At 27.7% G+C, this 14413-nt stretch overlaps 1 protein-coding gene across 1 annotated transcript; it reads left to right on the plus strand.

Annotated features, from left to right (window-relative positions):
- Positions 1 to 676: 676 nt before the first annotated feature.
- On the plus strand, positions 677 to 11172 carry Osi9 (DUF1676 domain-containing protein Osi9). Its single transcript, XM_065505953.1, has 3 exons — positions 677 to 1070; positions 3891 to 4146; positions 10587 to 11172. Exons 1-3 carry the CDS (start codon positions 927 to 929, stop codon positions 10886 to 10888), a joined length of 702 nt encoding a protein of 233 aa, XP_065362025.1. The 5' UTR covers positions 677 to 926; the 3' UTR covers positions 10889 to 11172.
- Positions 11173 to 14413: the final 3241 nt, after the last annotated feature.

Here is a 14413-nt window from a genome sequence, read left to right on the forward strand (position 1 = left end):
AAGTCATGCGGCAACACTAACTCACACTCAAATTAATAAATAAAAAAAAAATAACAACAAACAGAAATGAAATATATACCACTCGTACATATGTATTTGTTGCTACAACAATTTAAATCGTACTCGTAAAAATGTTGTTGTTGTTATTGTTGCTACTTTAGCTAGCTGGTGGATATTGAAATAAGCCAATGAATTATGGAGAAGCAACAACAACAACATAGCTAAAGTAGTAGTATCTGCTGATTTGAAGCAGAAGGAGAAGAAAATGAGTTAACAGAAGCAGAAGAAGCTAAAGTAACAGCAAGTGTTTTGACTATGACAAACAAGCAATAAGTATCGTTAGTGTTAGTTGCTGTTAATGTTTTGGCTTTCTCAACAGCAACAACAAAGACAATTGCTACGAGTACTCGTATAGCTATTTAAACTTGAAGCTCATTTTACATAGCAATTGTTGGTATAAAAAGTGTCTGCATATACGAATGACAACGAAATAGCAACAACTATGATTATTTTGTGTTTCTTTTCGTGTTGCTCAACTTGACTCTTGGTTGGCTTTTTGTGGCTGTGACTGTGACTTTGGTTGGCTCTGTTGTTTTGTGTTGTGTTGCGCATGCGCTTTTGCTGTATATGCTTTTTTGTTTTCTTTCGCTTCGTTTTGTTTTTGTAGTGCGTATGATGATTTTAGTTGTAAGTCGGGAATAAAACTCGATCAACGAGCGTCTTCTAGTCACAGTTTACCGGTTGCCTTCTGACCGATCAATCGATCGTTTTGAAGTGGTCTGACTATTCAAGTGGAATACAAATTAAAATAATAAAAAAATAAACAAACAAAAGAACCCTGTGCCAAAGAAACAAAAGGATATTTTGTGGATTAAATAAATTAATATAAAAAATATTAAAAACAAAAATATAACTATAAAAAAAACATGTTTAAGTTTGTGTGTTTATTCGCCCTAGTGGCAACCTCTGCTGCTGCCAGCCATCAGGCCACCGAGGCTGATAGTCTATTGACAAGTGCCTTAAGAATGGTCAAAGACTGTGGTGATCGATCAGTGGTTTTATGTTTAAAGGTAAGAGTGAAAAAGTGACATTAAACAAAAACACCACAGACACAAAAAAATTTAAATAAAACAAACAATTTTAATAAATATTAACAAAAATAATAAAATAAATAACAAGGATTATTGTTTAAATGAAAAGTGCTTGTTACCATCACAATGCTCATCATCAGCAGGATAATTTTGTCTTCTTTCACTTTTGCTGTTACTTTTTTTAATGGTATTTTATAAAGTGCTAATTTATTTTAAAACTTTATAGACAACTTTGCGAGAATGTTGTTAAGAAAGTTGCAAAGAAAATCTGCAGAAAAATTCAAAAAAAAAAATAGTAAATTTTTTTTAAACCGTCAGATTTTATATGCATTTCATTGTGTAATAAATTTATTAAAGTTTCTAAAAAAAGTGTATAATTATAAAACTCTATAAAAGTGTCTGAAGGATGTTACATTTCCACAAAATAAATGAAAGAAAATTTAAGTAATTAAAGCCTGTATCTATCTAATCGTTCCATTGAAATTAAAACAAGTAAGAGGGATATATTCGGATGTGACGAATTTTATATAACCTTCACAAAGTTATACTTTAAAATAAAAATTTTAAATATTTTTAAGTTTAATTTTTTAATTTATGGCAATTTTTTTCGTGGTCAAACATATTTTTCCCGATTTTGACTTGCTTTGGCCTTAAATACGCCGCTGCAAAGGTCTTTGAAATATCTATCATTGGATATACATATTGTCTATATTAATAACTTAGTAATCGAGATATAGATCAAGAATAGGTAAAAAATCGAGGTTGTCCTGGTTTTTTTTCTCGATTTTAAATTGCAGCCTAACCGGGTCTATAGCGGATATATTGATGTAAGTTATTTGGGAGCTACGGAATGTTGATTTCAACATACAAACGGACATGGCTATATCGACTTCGCTATATATAACCACCCAGGGTCGTCAGTATACCCTTGCCGCTCATGGTGAAGGGTATAAAAAATGATTATAGCATGGCTCAATTAATGCTATAATCATGTTATTCACATTTTTCATTCACAAACCTGAAAGTTAGCCGGTATTTGTCCGGTTTCTTCAATATTGATGAATTTCTAGTGCTTTCCTTTCTCTCATCTATTATTCAAAATATGTTTGTTTATGCCGAAATAAGCAGAATGAACTGATTTTTGTCTATTAACCAGCTGGTTTTTCGACATTGTCTATTTTTTAAAATAGTTACATTTGAACTAGTTTAAGGATTCCCCGCTTTGATGTAAATTTCATTTCCAACGAACTCTGGAATAGCGAGTTTAGAGAAACTCATGACAGTTCAAATTAGGCGTGTCACTAATAAATTACATTTTTCAAAACTTTGAACTGGCAATATTTATTGATTTTTTCTATTTAAAAATATAACTAAATTGTATTCATTTTGTAGAAATATTTGCATTGTTGACATGGTGTAAAATTGAAAGTATTTTGCTTTTTGTATTTGTAAACAATACAATATCGTAAATAGATGTTTTAATTTTTACATTGCATATTTGTCGTCAAGTTCTAAATTCTACATATTTGACATGATGTAAAATATTTAAACAATACATGATATCTAAATAATTGCAACACAAAAGACATAAGATTTGATTGTTATGGCATTTTGAAATTATAATAATAAATAATTTTAATAATATACAAAAATTAAAAAAAATACAGTTTTAAAATTCTTTACACATTTGACATGATGTAAATAAAATAAAATATTTGATTTTTTTTACAATTTTTTAAAAATTTACATTTCTGACATGTAACCAATTCAAAAAATATAAAATATAATGTTATACAGAAATATCATAAACATTAATTTTTATGGCTTTTTTAATACTTTAATACTATACATGTTGAGACATGGTGTAAAAAATGTGAATAGTACAAAAATTGATTTATATTTAAACACCAAAAGCAAATAGTTTTACATCATTTTTAATCATTTCAAAAAATTTGACATGGTGTAAAATATGCAAATAATATAAAAACGCATACAAATGAAATATGTTTCTGGAATTTTTACATATTTGACATAGTGTGAACAATATAAAAAAAATTTGACTGTAAATGAAAATATTACTAACAATTTTAATAAGTTGACATTATTAAAGCTTTTTGGGAATTATTTATCTTTTTGACATCATGTAAAAGTGTAAATAATACAACATTTCAAATAATAATACACAAATATCATAAACATCGGCTCTTTGTCATATGTAAGAAATGTAAATAATGCAAAATTTTATATAAATAAAGGTGCAAAGTTAAATTTAAAATAAATAATACTAAATTATAAATAATAGCATTCTGTAAATCTTAACATATTTGACATGGTGTAAAATTTATGCAAACTATTTCAGAATTCATTAATATTGCTTTATAATTTGAAAAATAATTAAAATAATTGATTGAAGTAATGTTTTTAATATTGTTTCCAACAAATTCCTTTAATAACAGAAAGTCATTGTAATAATTAATTAACTAGTTAACAGGAATTTTTTTCTCCTTTATCAATATTTCTGTGGAGATTATTGCTACAGATTGATTTATAAATTCTCATTAAAATTTATAAATTCTTTGTATTTTCATGACACTTGTATTTTGAAAAAATCACCTAATGCATATCAGAATTTATGTTAAATAGAATTTAAATGAAAAAAACAAAAGCTCCATCACATTGCAAACACTTGTTTAACGGACTAATTTAATTTATAAAATATATATACATATATATTTATAGTTAAAAGTACTTAATACAACTTTAATACCTTATTTTCTTTATTTTCCCCATTTTTTTTAGGAACGTGCTCTACATTATTTCGATAGTGAGAACGGTGATGTCAAATTGACTGATGGCATTTCCCTGGTGAAAACTGATGATATACCCGTTGGACGTTCTCTCAATGACATTGTTTTGCCCGAAGAAAATGATGCACGTGAAAACGAGGTGGATTCATTGTTGGTTGAACGTATTGCACGTTTCTTTGGCACTCACACTCTGCAATTCAAAGTACCCAAGGATTCCGTACAGGATATGCAACGTGCCTTAGAAGAATGTAAGTACTAAATACAAATAATATTTATTTAAATATGAAAATTTATAAGACTCCTGAGGCACATGTCACATTCCCCTTTTCTGCTCACAAAAGAAGACACAACTTATAACAAGCAGTATCTTAAGTAAAATATGATCATTTTTATGTTCAACGTAAACAAAAAAAAACTTTACTATTGAAGTATGTAGACAATGTGTGGCAGGAAGCTATTTGCTACTCGGAGAGCAAAAGAGAGAAAGACAGAGAAATTTATGTTTGTTTTGGCGGTAGTTTTTACCATGGCAATATTAATGTAGGTTAAAAAGCAATACATTCAGTCTAAAAAGAAAAAGATGATTGAAAAAAATCCTGTTTTTATTTATACTTCTGGGTCTTTTAAACAGCTTTGAAATATGTTACGATTAAAGCCTGATTTTTCTTTCTGTAAATATTTTGTGATGCTGCGGCATCTTGTTAGCTGTACAGATTTTGAGGTCAGTGTAACGGATTTGCTTTCATCTCAACGAGTTGCATATTTTTTAATAAAACAACTCTGTTAGAGACTTAAATAAAACGCTTTCTTTGGCTCTGGTTTTTAATTTATTAATTAGAGTTATTTCCAATTAAAAGTGCTGTTTACACATACATACTTACATACATGGAATGATAGAAAATGACACCATTTAAAGTAAAAATGTCATACAATGGCCAAGAAAATTAAATGTTCACTTAAAAAAAATCATTTTTAATTTTGTAGTCATGGTAAACATATAAAGCGCTACGAAAACAAAATATTTTCACGCATACGTTGTCTTTATGACTTAATTTTTCATTTTAAAAATTTGCATTTATATTGCTTGCAACATTAAACTTGACTATACATCAAAGCTAAGTTTTTTGGAAATAAAAATTTAACTAAATCCTTAGGCAAGCAAGCATACAAATTGTTATATTTCCAACATAGTCTATTTATGCAAATTTATAATTTTAATGAAAAAATTGTAAATTGTATATATACTTTACGCAATATAAATAAGAAAAATTATTTAAAATCTTACAGAAAAACTAACTTTACTTAATTTTTGTTATTTTTTACATCTGTAGTTAAAATTTATTTTTAATAATATGTGGCTATTTTGTGTAAAATTAACCAATTCAAAATATAGGCTTTTAACAATTTTCTGGAATTTTTACATTTTGTTACTTAGAATGTAATAATAAAGTAATATTTTTGTTTCGAAAATTCTACGTTAAACACTCCTTTTAAATAAATAAATTGAAATCTAACCGCATTTAAATTGTTTACACTAAAATAAAATATCTTAAAAAAATAATACATAATCTTATTTACATTGAAAATATTGAATATAAATGTAACAAATTTTAAAAGAAAAAGCTAACGAATGTTTTTAGCATTTTTTTTCTATATGATGTAAGAAATCTAATTATTTCATTATTCTTTAATGCATTTTTTAATTGTTTATACTTGTTAAAAAATGTAAAATTCATAAAAATTTAATTTTTAACTTAAATTTTCATGATGAAAATAAAAATTAATTGTATGCTGTCATATACAGGGAATTGTTTACCTTATGTCAAATAAGTAAAACAATAAATTTCTTCCGAAAATTTTATTCATTAGAAAAAAATAAAGAATTAAAGAATTACAGAAAAAAAAGTTCCTAAAATTCTAAATTTAAAACTTTCATGCAATGGTTTACATGATGTAAAATAAATAAATAAAAAAATGATTGTATTATTTTCATATTTATAAGAAAAACAAGTAAGAAAGTATGGTCGGTCAAGCCGGACCATATAATACCCTGCACTAAGTAAAAGAGCAAAAACATTTTTCTTTTAAAATTTCAATAATTTATATTTTTGAGTGATTTTCGGAAGTGGGCCTTATATGGGAGATATGGCCAATTATGGACCGATCACCATGAAATTAGGTCGTGTGATTTATGTCTATATTAAAGTTAACTATGTTGAATTTTGTGTCTATATCAAAATTTTTAAGCGATTTATGCAAGTTAAAGTGATTTTTGGAAGCGGGTCTATATGGGAGCTATGACTAACTATGGACCGATCGTAACAAAATTTGGTGACATGAATTTTGTATATATAGAACTTATTTGGAGCGGAAGGTGGGTGTTATACTAATATTTTTGGACATTACAAACATCTGCACAAACGAATTATACCCTCCCCACTATGGTGGTGTAGGGTATAATAAAAACTTTACACCTACCGTTGAATGCACCAACACTAAAAATCATAAATTTGTTTGTCTATTTCATGGAAATTTTATTTAGATTTGTACTAGCTTAAGATAATAATATTTTAATTAAAATCAATTCCCAGTATTGTGTTTAAAACTATATACTATAAATTTCGATTATCTTTTGATTAAGACTCATGTCAACGTGACAACAAGGAAATCAAGTGTAATTTAATTAAGATTTAGGTACTTTAAGTAGAATTTTCACAATTCAGGAAACTCTTGTGAATGTTAAGTTATTTCTTCCAAATGTATGTAAGTAAGTATTAAAAGGAATTTTGCATAACATATTTTAGTTTTGCACACATTTTTTGTATAGAATACATACAAAATTTCTAATGTGTTTTCACAATTCATAAAAACTTTATGAAGTTTGGGAAATTTTCTTTAAAATCCAAACTACATTATTCTGCCATAATAAAAACAAGTTTAAAAGAAAACTTTTGCAATAAGATTGTAAAACTCAAAGATCAACTTGAAAATAACAAACAAATTTTCAATAGATAGAAAAGTAAAAACTTTAAATACATACATATGTATGTAGCTTAATGGTATTTAAAAAAATTTCCAATATTTAGGACACACTTACGACTCCTTACACGAGGTATTCTGTTTTACTAAAGAGTTATAGTTTTACCAAAATAATATATTACTCAAATACGAGACCAATTGATACAGCATTTCTACTATATACAGTATGCATTACTTAGATTTTGTAATTAAAATTACAACATATGCTAATATTCTACATCAATACAATATTGTAACCGCAAAATTATATTGCGTAAAACAAGAAAAATATTGCGTAAAACAAGAAATTGAAACCATAACACTATCCTGGATTGATGATAAACGGTTTTCAAAAATGAAATACAAAAGTACGACTGCTAGAGTACAATACGCTCAGTATTTTTACTATTACGATAGCATTGAATGATTGTCTTTTCTACCTGGACAGTAGTTTAAATTACATCAATGTAATGTCTTATGCAATTTCAATGAGATCGTACAACGAGAAAACAGATTCGTAATAGCAACCGATATTACGAATCTGTTGTGTATGGTTGAAATAAAAAGGGTATTTATTTAAAAAAATGGTAAATTACACTCTGATTTTTTTACACTTGCACACAACAAACACTTGAACAAAATTCCACAAAAAAAAAAAATACAAATTTGTTTGGAATTTTTATAGCCTTCACCATGAGTGGCAAGGGTATATATAATTTTTTTTGTGTTTGTTGTGTAAAAGTGTAAAAAAATTAAATTGTATATGTGGGAGTTGACTCTCGCTTTAATTTAGTTTAGTTTGAGACTGAAACTTGTTGAGGTAGTCTGGTAAGCTTTTCATAAATTATTTTAGACTAGCTCTGAAAATATTTTGCCACATGCCGGAGATCCTTGTAGGATCCTGTGAGGATGTAAATTATTTATATTTTATAGCATAAGTTTGCGGTTGTGACCTGTACTTTACGATAGAAGTTTACAGCTTTCGCCTTGTCAAGAAGTCCAGGATCTAGTAGGAGTATACCTAGAATGGATGCAAAAGCGCAGATTGAAATATGCTTTAAGCAAATTGAACAATAAAAATACTCCTAAATGAGGCTATGTTAAGATCATTATGGGTGACAGGAGTAGTTCATTTCTAATCCGTATCCTTAGAATAAGGATTTTCATACACAAGCAATTAGTTTTATTATCCAGTGTATAGAGACTATTTAAACTCTCAAAGGCACTTCTGAACTTCTTATAAACAATTAACTAACATCGCAACAATAATTTCAAATATTCTCTCGCCAAATTCTTTCTAATACATTCAAACCCAGACAAAAATCTCAAAAACTTTGTTAACTATTTATGCAAATTCAAGAAACTGGGGTAATTTTATTCTAAACAACACTTAATTTATATTATTAAAGTAATTTGGTTGGCACTTATTTTTTTCCAAGTTTTTTTTTTCTATTGCTAATAATACAGAAAACTTTCTCAACTAAATAAAGCGTTTAAAAATAAGTTTTATTTATTATTTCTATATTTACTTAAACGAATAACAGTTTTTAGAAACTATTTGCCACCATAAAAATTAATTATGCCAATATTTATTTATATTAAACAATTGTGTTTAGATGGATAAATGATAGTTTGATTTGACTTGACTTTACATCATCAGTTAACTGAATATATGAACGTTTGGTTGTGTGATTGAATGAATGAGTGCCCTGGCAATTCACATTTTATTGAAAGCGCGAACATGCTATAATTTATAAAGCTAACAATTTATTATTTCATTTTATTTTATTTTCTGATGGTTAACAGTAGTATTAATCGATAGTTAGTGTTGTAAACTTTTAGATTCTTAATACATACATATGTAGTTTAATAGTTTCATATAGCTATTTATTCTATTAATTACTATTTAAAGTAATTGCTTTTAAAAAACTGTAAATTAATCCAAATAAATGAATAGTTATGTTATTTGAGTACCTGAATGAACAATTTCCGCCACAGTTTAAAATTCAATGCTGACTGACTATTTTTCTTATTTTTCATTGCCTTTCGGTTAAACGACTACCAAGTACCCATGATTCTTAATTTGTTGTCTCACTACAGTGTTCATACGTTATGTGTGCCAATTTGAAAACTTCTATGGCCTTCGTAATTATGATGATGGTGATAGTAATGAATGTGAATTGAGTTAATAAAATAGAGAACATGTTTCGCGAATATGGCAGATTGATTATGTATACATTTATTGGTAATGTTTGGAAAGTGCGTTAAATTGTTGAGAAATTTTGGATAAGAGAAATTAGAACTGATTACAAATTTGCGTAATTATTTTAACAGTCAATGAGAATTATCTAGTTTCAGAATATTAATTGTTTATTGTTTTTAATACAAAATAGGATAGAACAAATTCACAAAATTGATATGAAATGAGTATATACATTGTTGAGGTTTCCATAGTATAGGCGGTAATAGTATGAAGATTATTCAGTTTAAATAATTGAACCGTATAAATTTTGAAACCGTATAAATACCGGAACAGCATTTCGTAAACAGTAAACATATTTACATAAAACATCAGATCGTATTAGAGAGCAATTGTGATCCAGAATTCAGCATAAACTCTTATTTTGAAAAATAATGTAGAAACGATAAAACGTCTTCGTAATTTGCAGAAATCGACTAATATTTTAGAAACTTCTTTTGCAAAATACACTTCGGAAATCAACATCGATCGGCACACACAATCGTAAATAATATTTGTATTTATTTACGGTTATATGTGTCTAAGAGAAACAATGCACTTTGAGGAACACAAAAGCGACTACCTATCCCGATCGCATGAATTATCAAGCCAGAGTGACTGATATTAAGAGAATACCATGCCTCTGGTTTTCCTGTCTCCTCTACAATATGAAGTACAGTACAAGCAATTTGCAAGCTAATTTAAGGAACTGACTTGTATAGATAGTTTAATATTTAGATATTTTATAGTGAAATTGTAGCTAAACATGTTACCACTCATATTCGGATAATCGAAGTTTATTTTAGTTTTGATCAGGCTTTAAATTAAGTAGATTCCATGGATGTAAGATGTTTGTTTAACAACGTTATGTTTAAAAAAAAATAATTTTTTAATGACAACAATTCCATATATTTAATATTCTCATACAATTTCATGAATCATTAGTAGACATTTTTGGCGTGACTTGTACTAAAAGCTAAGAACTTAGTCAAATGTTTCAATATCTTCTTAATCTGTTAAAAAAATGATATTCCAAGTAATATGAATCCTATATCTTTCAAATATTTTTTGGGAATTTATTGCAGCAGTTTTTATGGTTTAAACATAAGCAGTAAATTAACATTTGAATATCGAATATTCCTCACTTATTACCCTGTAATTTTAGTTCAGACTAACACTATAATTGTGCCCACTGTTTTATTTCATACAATTAAAGTCTGCAGAAATACGAATTTTTTCTAACACACATAAACCAAATTTATGAAATTATAACAAAATACCATAAAACTTCAAACAATTGCCTTGGGACAATTAAATTTTGTTGCCAGCTTTTTTATATTCGCAAAATTAGTTTTGCAAAATCTTTTATAACCATTTCAAGCATTGTTACTCATTTCGTTTAATTTTATTTATTTTCCTTTCTATTCGCAGCTCGCGGCAAGAAGAAGGAGAAGAAGAAGTACTTGATGCCCTTGTTGTTGCTCTTCAAATTGAAAATGGCTGCTTTATTACCTTTGGCCATTGGTTTCTTGGCTTTGTTGTCCTTCAAGGCTTTAGTTATTGGTAAGATTGCTTTGCTGTTGGCCACCATTATTGGCTTGAAGAAGTTGTTGGAGAAGAAGGAAAACTATGAAGTTGTTTCCCATCCCCATGCTGCCCACTATGATGAACACAGTTACGGACGTGCGTTACGTGATGCTCAAAATTTAGCCTACAGTGCCTACCAGCAATAAAGTGGGTTTTGTTAAAGCCAAACTCCGATTTAAAGCTATTAAAAATCCCTTTACACCTCAAAACAAAGAGTATTTCCCAAATATTCTATGTTTTGTTTGCTAATCAAAGTTGATTTAATGCTGAAAATAATTTATTTATTTTTTGCGTTCAAATCTAAAAGCCTCTGGGAGTGCAATACATCCTGATTTAATTTATTTAATAATTTTTTTATAATGTATTTATTTATTTATTTAATTTATTTAGAAGAATGAAAAGAAAAGTGTGAAAAACAAACAAACAAAAACATGTAATTTATTTATTGCAAGACAAAAAACAAATAATCTCAAAATGAAAATAATTTAAACAAAAGCCATGAGTTTTCAATAGTTTTAAAATATTTGTTGTAGCTGTTGCAGTTGCAAAAAGCTTACGAAGAAAAGTAAACAATTTTAATATAAATATTTGTTTTGCGTTGTTACAATCAATGAATAGTATTTAAGTTTCTACCAAAACTATTTTTTAAATTAATTTAATTTGCAATATACTCTATAGACATGCTGACTGAATAACACATTTTCTATGCACCATAGCCTTCTACTACATAGTCCTTCAAATATGCTTACTTTCTGTACTATGTCTTCAATGTGTTCTCTTTTTCTTTTTCCCTCTCCCTCTATCACTCACTATTTGTATCTATCTACTTATAGAAAGAACAACAAGTACAAAATAAGTTTTCTTTTTCTTGCTAAGTACTTTCCTTGCTCATTAAATTGTATCTTAAACTACTGGAATTCTACCTCTACAATACTTTATTGATTTTAAATTTTAAACTAACAATATTTCTTCTCCGTATCCTATATCTTCCATCTACTTTTTGTATCTATTGAGTCTGTTCTTGAATAATTCACAACTACCAAATTCAATATATTTAACCATTTCAATTCTCAGTTTCCACAATGATAGCATTCTGTTCAATACTTAAAATAGACAAATAATTTCTCCTTGTTTAAAACAATAGAAGTATAAATAAAATCATAGTAAGAATTTTGCATTTAAACTGAATAATTTATTTTATAAGTTGTTTTATTCCTTTTTACGTTTATTTTTACTTCTTTTTGTATGGCAATAATAAAGAAAATTTTTTAAAATTGTTCAAATTATAGTGTGTATATTAATTCAATTGCGAAATGAATTTTAGCAGCAGGCATCTGTGTTCATAGAATTTGCTGCCAAAAACAATGCTGGATCTGAAATGAAATATCTTATCGAAAAACTAGCTATAAATTGTCAATGACATGCTACTGTGGATCAACATACTTTGTAATGGCTTATACGTTCTGTCAGCCATTATTTGGTACATTATTGTTCTTGTACCACTCAAGACCTTGCTTACCATAGTGACAGGACGCCAAATCAGTCCAAAAATAAGTGGACACATTAAGGAGTCTTATGAATGAAAGCATCCTCTTTTGTAAACATTCCTTGGTGTAAATTTCCGCCATGCCATGAACTTTTTCGGAAAATTTTCTGCTTTTGGGTCCAAAACTTTTCTCCAACATTCCCTCGAGCATCAGCTGCGAAAAATTTTACAGACCATACGTTTCGTCATCCACAATGCAGCAGGTATATTTTTTGTATAAAAATTTACTTCAATTTCCGTGCTCTGTCTTTGGCCTTTAAATTTTTAGCAGATATCCTGTCAGGAACCATTTGAGACTTGTATGTTTTTAAACCTTTTCGTACCAAATAGTCCGAATACTGAACTAACCGGACTTTTTTCTTACTGGATATGTTGGGAGCTAATTTATTGTCGGGACAAGTTCTCCCGATACTGTTTAATAACATTGCAATCAGCTTGACGGCAGACCTTTGATTATTTGACCAACTTTTTGTACGACAAAGTTGGGTTTTGTTGAAAATATGTAAAAATTTTAGTAGGCACTTTTTTCTTGTCACTCATTTTAATCAGAATAACAACAAATGAACATAATTGACATTAAACGTAATAACTGACATACTTTTCAAAGGTAAAAAAAAAAATAATACTTGGGTTAAAAGTTTTAAGTAAAAACGTGTGTTAAGGTTTTTTCGATCCTTAGGATTAAATTTCGATTGTAATGACTACGGCAGTACATGAAAATAGTTTGATTCGATTCATTTTATTATAGCAATAATAGTAATTTATTGCTTGTTTACTTAAGTTTTCAAATTTTTCTACATACATTTCTCTACCATGACATTTCCTATAATTCTTCCTTCCTCATCCATTGTTTCCTCTATCGATATCCATTAAGCCGCTAATGGTGACGCAATGTCTAACGTACTAATAATTGATTTTTTTTTAAAAAATTTTTATACTCATTGACAATAAAACAAAGATATTTAATAAATTTAAGCTCTTTTCCTTCAATATTAAAATTCACCAAATTTTTTAAAAACAATAACGGAGAATAAAGTTTTTCTATTTTTTAACACACCCGGTCTCACTGACATATAGGTCACCATTGGCGGGTTAATGATTTCTTAATATATTCGCTACAATTTGTATAAATCTATCAACGAGCTTTGAACGCGAGGTTTTCGATGGATCTTAATATTCTGAACACTTGTTGAATAGTTGATTAATTTTATATTAGTGGTAAACTGCTAAGTTTTTGCTTTTTGAAAATGTATCCAAAATTTTGAAATTTTCTTTTAATTTTTATTATTTGTTAAATTTTGACATTTAGGCCCTTATTTTGTAAATCACGTCACGTCAAAAAAATAAGGGCCTATGTAAGGCAAATCAACGCTTGAATTTTGGTGCGTTTGTTCTGTTCAGAATTTGTTCAGTATTGTATAATTGTTGTAAAACAACAAATTTTGTTTTTGCTTTCAACATAAATATCACTTTGGTGATGTGATTTACAAAATTAGGGCCTTATTTTTTTTATATTAAATTTAATTTAAATATCGTTATATTTGAATTATTAAGCTCTCTTAAGTCGATTGTGAGTACTCTCATTTTTTCTTTAAGTAACTTAGGAAAATTATCACTGGACCTTAACAAAATAGTAAAATAGAAATTAAAAATTACAATTAAAACAATAAAATTTTATTATGAAAACAAAATTGTTATGAGTTTAATATGCAAAAATATGCTATAAAAAGCTAAATATGGTATAAAGAGCAAAATATGCAAAAATTTGCACAGCTAAAAATATGATATTTAAATTATGTAAGTTCTGATGTTAAATGTTTTATTATCGTCCATACATGTAATTAGATATTTTAGTGACATCAAATTAATGAGTTCTTTGAAAATATACGTGGCAAGTACAGAATAACTCGTTTAATTACCTTAAATATCTTTCTCGCTTATTTACCTGGAAAAACACACTTCATTAATTTACGCTTAATTACCCAACATTTATATGTACGTATGTCTGTCCCTTAAAGGTAATTGTAAGTATTACAATAATTGTCTCTTTAATGGAAATTAAGCAAATTCGTTTCTTTGAGGTAAAAATATGAATTTATTTAAATGCTTTCCCCAGATAAGTACC

The sequence above is a fragment of the Calliphora vicina genome, chromosome 1 (assembly GCF_958450345.1).
Source record: "Calliphora vicina chromosome 1, idCalVici1.1, whole genome shotgun sequence".
NCBI classification, from domain to species: domain Eukaryota; kingdom Metazoa; phylum Arthropoda; class Insecta; order Diptera; family Calliphoridae; genus Calliphora; species Calliphora vicina.